Source organism: Akebia trifoliata, chromosome 11 (genome assembly GCF_017979445.1).
Source record: "Akebia trifoliata isolate Shusen 1 chromosome 11, ASM1797944v1, whole genome shotgun sequence".
NCBI lineage: Eukaryota > Viridiplantae > Streptophyta > Magnoliopsida > Ranunculales > Lardizabalaceae > Akebia > Akebia trifoliata.
In genome coordinates this window covers 44,085,202-44,091,987 of record NC_141385.1, presented here as the reverse complement: position 1 = coordinate 44,091,987, position 6,786 = coordinate 44,085,202, and the positions used below count along the sequence as shown (strand labels likewise).

The 6,786-nt window shown below is 39.5% G+C and overlaps 1 protein-coding gene across 4 annotated transcripts; it reads right to left on the bottom strand.

Annotated features, from left to right (window-relative positions):
• Window positions 1–200: 200 nt before the first annotated feature.
• LOC147391928 (SWAP (Suppressor-of-White-APricot)/surp domain-containing protein) lies at window positions 201–6,036 on the bottom strand. 4 transcript variants are annotated; one of them, XM_086417365.1, is made up of 5 exons: window positions 4,066–5,552; window positions 3,780–3,934; window positions 3,589–3,624; window positions 2,475–3,287; window positions 201–1,938 (listed from the first exon to the last, which is right to left on the bottom strand). In XM_086417365.1, exons 4-5 carry the CDS (start codon window positions 3,258–3,260, stop codon window positions 556–558), a joined length of 2,169 nt encoding a protein of 722 aa, XP_086273491.1. In that variant the 5' UTR covers window positions 3,261–3,287; window positions 3,589–3,624; window positions 3,780–3,934; window positions 4,066–5,552; the 3' UTR covers window positions 201–555. The 4 variants fall into 4 exon arrangements, with proteins under 4 accessions (XP_086273491.1, XP_086273489.1, XP_086273490.1 ...); XM_086417363.1 differs by lacking the exons at window positions 3,589–3,624; window positions 4,066–5,552 and adding an exon at window positions 5,615–6,036; XM_086417364.1 differs by lacking the exon at window positions 3,589–3,624.
• Between the last annotated feature and the right edge of the window lie 750 nt (window positions 6,037–6,786).

The following is a 6,786-nucleotide window of genomic DNA, read 5'->3' as shown; positions in this document are numbered from 1 at the left end:
TATTTTTTTAATCCCCAAAATCATACCTTTTTTTATTTTTTCGTTGCCCTAGTTTAACAGACCAATCAAAGTGGTCTAAATCCAATTTCCAAGTCCCCTCTTTTCAACCAAAAAAGATGATTTCCAAGAGAGATCTTCAAAAACAGAGTGCCACAAGGAAAATGGCAAATCAAAAAAGACTTTAAATTTACACTTTCACAAGAAGCCAAACCCAAATTTTTGGAATAAAGCTTTATTGACGGTGTTTCACAAACTATAAGAAGAGAGTTGCCAGAATTTGAAATCACAATGCTCATCTCCCGTGTTGTGTTGTGTTTTGTAAAAGTATGCCAGACGTTACGTTACAAGCAAGTGTATACATGAATTGGCAGTTAAAAACTCAAGTGTCCTTGGTGGATACAACACACATTTTGAAGTAAATGTCGACGACCATAACCAACTCCGCCTTATAAAGGAAAAAACACAATTCCAGGTTTAGTTATCTGACCCCAAATCCTTGGGGTACGGCTTTGATGATTATGAATATTCCAATGAGAAGGAGATGAAGTGTCTCAATCACAAGGTCGCCAACAACATGGCTCGGACCTTTGCCCTGAGCTCATCAGAAACCTCTGTAGCATCAGAGGGTCGATCATCCACTGATGGAGCTGACCCGTCCCAACGATCTTTTAACAAATCCAGATAAGCCTCTCCATTTGCACCATTATCTATCCTTTCTGTATTTGACTCGTCAGATAGCTTTTTACCGGTCTCATCATCAGACTCCACATTTTTATCCAAGTTCAATGTCCTCTGCTTATCAGACCGACTTCGACGCTGATGCTCATCCTCGGATGAGCTGTGATGCTTGTGTCTGCGACGAGATTCCATGTCCTTGGACGAAGAATGTCTTTTCTTGTGTTTGCGCTCTTCTCTTCTGTGGTTTGAAGAATGATGAGACCGGTGCTTCTTCCTGGAGTGTTTATGATCCCTTTCTTCTTCTTCTTCAACGTCGTCGTCGTCTTCTTCAAGCCTTCTAGATCTTGAACGATATTTCTTCTTTGACCTTCTTTCCTTGTAATCATCATCACTATCTTTCCTTTCAGACTTCCTTAATCTATCCGAGGTACGGACATCAACTGGCACCGAACTACCTTCTCTTTCTCTGCCTGCACCTGAATGATTTGAGGTATCAGGAGCCTGCACAGAACCATTCCCCGTCGAAGCCTTACAACCAGAACCCACTAAGCCAGATAGCACAGAATCAGGCGGTTCTGCTGATAAACGGGGTAATTGTTCATTGATGCGGGGTGCTACGCCACTCTTTATCATAGCTGAGAACATCTTTGCACGCTTCAATCTCTCTGCCTTCTGCTTCTGCTCTCTTGTTAAGCTTGCTTCAGAGGAGTCGGCCTCACTGGCAGCTGCAAGGGCAGCTGTCTTTGCAATAGCTTTTGCAACTGACACATCCCTAGTTGAGATACCATCTTTTTCCGACAGGCCATGGCCAACAGATCCGGACAACTCAGCAGGAATGGGTACAATGGGCTTTGAGGTAGAACTCGGTACTCGGGATGGAATGGAGATACTACCATAACTTGAGGTGGGCCCACTCTCATTGCCGTTGCCCGGGCCAGAATCATCCAATGATGGCTTTGAGAAAATGTCTAGCTTGGGATTCCTTAGGCCTCTTCTTGCTGCCTGAAGAATTGCTGCAGCTGCGTCCACACTCACTCCACATTGTTGTTGTGTGGGCTTCGGAGGTGGGTCATGTGCATCTTTCTTTGAGCCGCCAATTACCATCTTAAACTTTTCTTTCCTCTCTGGATCATTTGGCAGATCATAACTGGAAGATCCTTTGGGGATAATATCAGTACCTTTGGAGAGAACACTTGTACCACCCTTGTGCCCGACTGAATCTTGCTTCTGAGCAGACAAGCTCTTCCAAGATTGCTTTGACTGTAAAAATAGAGGAGAAAAAAAAATCAAAATATAACACCCTAAAACTAAGGACCCACAAAAGAGGGGGGGGAGGGGGTTCTCTGGCTTACAACATGTGGATTCCCAATAAGAATGACCAGACAGATATTAGCCCGCTTTTGATCCTATTTTAGATCTCATCACTGTAACGACTAACAACCGGATTTCTTGATTGAACCGACAGCTACGTGATACAGAGTCGCCACCATTCAATGAGTTAACTTGGTGCAAATGGACACCAGATGCGATTTGATTTTTTAAATTGAATTGACTGGCAACTTGACTCCAAAGGAAATGGTGTAAATCTTCAGTTGTAACTAGGGGAAGGTGCTAAGCACCCTGACTTACCAACCCATTTAAATCAATGAATGGTGGCAACTCCGAATCACCTAGCTGTTGGTTCAATCGAGAAATCCGATCACTACAGTAACCATTTCCAAATGATAAGGGGTATTTAACTAAAGAAATTTCAGGTATATAGAAAATTTCAATACAAGGCTTTAGAGAAAACGTACCTCTTGAGCTCTTTGGAGAACTTTGAGATAGTAATGATGGTATTGGTTGGACGGGAGAAGAAATGGAAATTTCCCATTTGTACTATCTTGCTCTTTGAGGACTGCTTCGAATTCTTTCCCATTTTTCAGAATAAACTCAACTATTTTATCCACCATTCTTTTCAAATGGGATGGAGGTTCCAAAATGGAAGATTCAACTTTAGATGTAATTGAGAGAGTAGAAACCTGGGGCTTATCCACCGAGACAAGAGGTGAACCCAAAGCATCACCTTCTTTTTTCTTGTTACATGCAGAGCCATAATTAACCGAAGACACAAAGCGACTCTTTTTAGACGACGAGGCTTTTTCTTTAGAAGCGGGAAGAAGGTGCTTGCGAGTTGCCTCATCTTTCCCGGGAGATACTGCCCGTTCTGATTGATGATTAGGAGTTACATTTGCAGCATTGGAGGGATCACCAGGATAATTTGTTTCGGATTTTGAAACAACCTGGAGTACACCATCTTCATCTTCCCCAGATCCATATACAGACCCAAGCAAGGACAATGCCCCACCCGCAACATCATCTGTCTGATTCTGCCCCTGATCAGCTTTCCTACCGTTATCTTGAGTTTTAGTACCAATGTCAGACTTCAAAACTTTGGGGTTATCAACAAGGAACCTGAAGTATGCATGAAGATGATGATCAGGCATCAAGAACCCAAACATTGGGTTGTCTCCCTGTTTCACCCTTAAGACAATTTCTGTTTGTCCCCCATGGTTGCTGACAAATAGAGCAGTCCTAGCCATGATCTGATGCAACTTCTCGGTAGGAGGCTGAAAAAGCAACAATCAGAAAACAAACATCCCTTCTTAGTAATGGCAGACTTTCATAGTTGCAAGATAAATGTGAATCTTACTAAATGGCTCCAAGATGGACCAAAGAATCTCACATATATCCTGATAATTAAAAAAAACAAGAAACAAAGGTCTATAATGTTCCATCCCATTTGCTCTAAACTTGCCGCCGACAAAGTGATATTTCCTTCATAAATTAATGCAATTCTATCATCCTAATCCCACCTGCAAGGTTCCTTGCATGATATATAAAAGGAAACAAGGTTCCATGAATAGCAACCTTAGGTCACAAGAACTTCATCTCTGCTCCGAGTATCTGAAACTTAGACATGATAAGCCTTAGAATAACAAATGTACTTCGGATAATTATCACTGGACCAGATTGGATAAGCATCAAAAACTATATCAGTAACAGTAATATTCTGGTTACATGCAAAACATATATATTTCGCAAAGAATGAATTTACTTACAAGGCTTTGGAGTAGGCTTTCGGGCACCGGAAAAGGTGGAAGAAAACCAGAAACATCAGAATTCTTCGGGTCAGTGGGAACATCAGTGTTTCCATATGAAAATGCAACAGCATGATAAGTGCCACCATTTGTTGGGTCTGCTCCATTGTTTGGTGCTGGATAAAGGAAGAAAAGATTGTCACTCAAGGTTACACAAACATGATGCATCAGAAAATGTATAATGGGGTAAATTACAAGTAATTCACTGCATAGAAAAAACGCTGGGGTCAGGTGAAAAGAATCTTACTTGTCCTTGTGAGAGAAGCGAAAATGAGCAAATAGACTTCCTTCCTGCAAACTTGGAACTGTTTCTGAATGATACCAATTAAAAACTATATTTTCTATAATCGGTACAAGCCCCACAGCTAAAGTTAGATACTATTGTAGAACTGTTTCTGAATCTGGGAACATCCAAACAACAGTCCCTCCAAGGAAAACCCGTATATACTTGAGTGATGGCTTTACCAAGGTAGAGCCTACCTCTCTTGGGCTAGTTAGAGCTCAACCAAGCTCGGCTCGAACCACCCATTGATAGCCCTAGTCATGGTTCAAAATATTGGAATGCAATGGCAGATACATATCTGTATCAGCCAAGACCGATAAGAAACATTACATCGGAATGTATCAACAATGATTGAGTATCTATTTTTTTTTTCCTTGAGAGAAAGATTCCTCCAATATGACATTTTAAACCTTGAGCCTAGTTGTTGTTGGCCTACTTCTACTTTTTCCTTCCCTTATTCTTGTTCTTCTTCCTCTCTAATTTTTCAGTTGTTGATGAATGTTTTTTTTTTCTTCTAGAAGTGTTGAACAGTTTATCTACAATCCATCTTTCATTATTTAATTTTTTTCATTTTATAATTTTATTGGGTTTTGCTTCACTCAAGTGTGCGCCTCGCCTGGCGCCTCAGGCACCAGGAGGCCTTTGTGTCTTTAGTACGCTTTTCACCCTTAACTACACCGAGTCTCCTATACAAAATTTAAAAAAATAAAGTTATAAACAACATTGTAATGTTTCTCCCTTTTCTTAATGGAATCATAGGGGCCATGCCCATTCATCCCCAAAGCACAGACACGTTACTCTTTAATGTGCGCATACAACCCATTGGGTTCCCATGCATTTTGATGAAGTGGCGCCCAACCACTTGAAAGAAAAAAAGACTTCACTTTATTTTGTTAACTCTTTTAATCAATCTTTTTTTCCCTTTTTGCTGCGCAAACATGTTAGTGGTTAGTAATTAGTGTGCGAAGGTGGGTTTTGAACCCCGGCCATTGTATTGACATTCACAGACTTTACCAAGTAGAACCTTCTAACCCATCCCTATTTTGCACTACCCACTTTTTCGTCAACCCAAATTGACCCTTAAATTTAGTTTCAATTATTCAATTTAAAATGCTAAACTACAAATTATACCCAAAAAAATGAAAACTTGAAATTATCCTTACAAAGCAAGGAAGAGGTAGCTCGAATCACACCCCCTAAACTCTCATTCTATCTCACAAACCAGATCGTCTCTACAATACAATTTAAACTTACCCCTCTAAGGATTACATTGATCAGCCCCTTAGAAACACTTCTAACTATAATTAACCTCATAACTTCTCCATAAATAAAATAAACAAATAGAGATCTTTACATCAATTTATATTTAAATCTACCATAACTATTCGTTTAAAAAGATAATTGTAGTTTGAGTCGCGCATGAACCAAAATTCCACCACAATAATACTGAATTAAAGTGAGAGGGAAAAAACTGTAATCGAGAAGACAATAAGCGGGAAAGGGGATGACGAACCTGGAGAAGATGATTGATCAGGTTGGTCATCAGACGGTGAAGGTAGATCGAGGTATCTTTCTTGATCGAGCTGTGATTCTTCAAACGAAGGAGGATGAAGAGGAGATGAGGAGTTTCTGCGCCTCTTACGAGGTGGTGGAGGGCTTTGGAGGAGATGGCGAACATCGTAGCGATCGATAAGAAGAGAGTTCCAGTCAACAAGCGCTTCTTTAGAGTTTACGAACTCTGCATTCGAATCGTCATCGAAGAGAAGGGCATGGCGTCCCAATACCTCCAGATCCATCTCTCTCGATCGATCAATCGATCTCGCAAACCCTAGAAAACTTTTGTTTTTCGATCTGAGGTCGGAATCCCTAGATTTCAATGAAGGGATGTGTAAATCTAACGGGCGTTACGTTGCAATGGTTGATTTTTATGTTCTTGGAAACGGATGGGTGGGACACACCTCTCGTAGAGCAAATATACAGTCTATAAACACAATTGTATATAATAAATGTGCTAAGTACGGTTGGCAATGATCCCAAACATATCCGATGTCCAAACCAGTCCGATCCGAAAAAACATGAAAAATCGACCCGAATATATTTTAATATAGTTTTTATTACTCTTAGTTTTATATAAATATATACAGATAAAACGTTTTAGTCTTTTTAGTTTCCTTTTATATTTGAAGTTGAAAAGTGGATTTTTTTTTTTTTTAATTTTATATGATTTATATTTTTAAAAATTTTGAACATTGATAACAAGAAAAGGCATGTATTCGGATTAATTTCAGATAAAGGATGAAATGAAACGGATCGAATTCGATTCACATATTCATTAATCCGATCAAATCAGGTACATATTTAAAAGAATTCGGATCAGTATTGGAATGATATTTGATTCAATAACAAACCAATCTGTTGCCAGCCCTTGCCAATCCTTGTATGTAGGACTAGCCATAGGTTGGACGATACCCGCTTACCCAACTCATCCTATTCAAATAATTCAACTATGGGTACAAATTTTTTATTCAATTAAAAATTCAGGTAATTTTGTCCGCAATTATTTTTAATCAAATATTTTTAGAATTGAACATGGATATGCATCATATCCAATCCGAACATCCGTTTATCCGAGTTTAATACAATAAATTCACAATAAAATATATGGATAACTCCAAATTAAGGCTT

Excerpts from the sequence above, each read along its gene's own strand:
- LOC147391928 (XM_086417363.1), bottom strand. The coding sequence starts at position 5,897 with ATGGATCTGGAGGTATTGGGACGCCATGCCCTTCTCTTCGATGACGAT. Across the intron at positions 3,935-5,614 it reads TGATCAATCATCTTCTCCAG|CACCAAACAATGGAGCAGAC; the intron begins GTTCGTCATCCC and ends TCCTTTATCCAG. Across the intron at positions 1,939-2,474 it reads TTCTCCAAAGAGCTCAAGAG|TCAAAGCAATCTTGGAAGAG; the intron begins GTACGTTTTCTC and ends CTATTTTTACAG.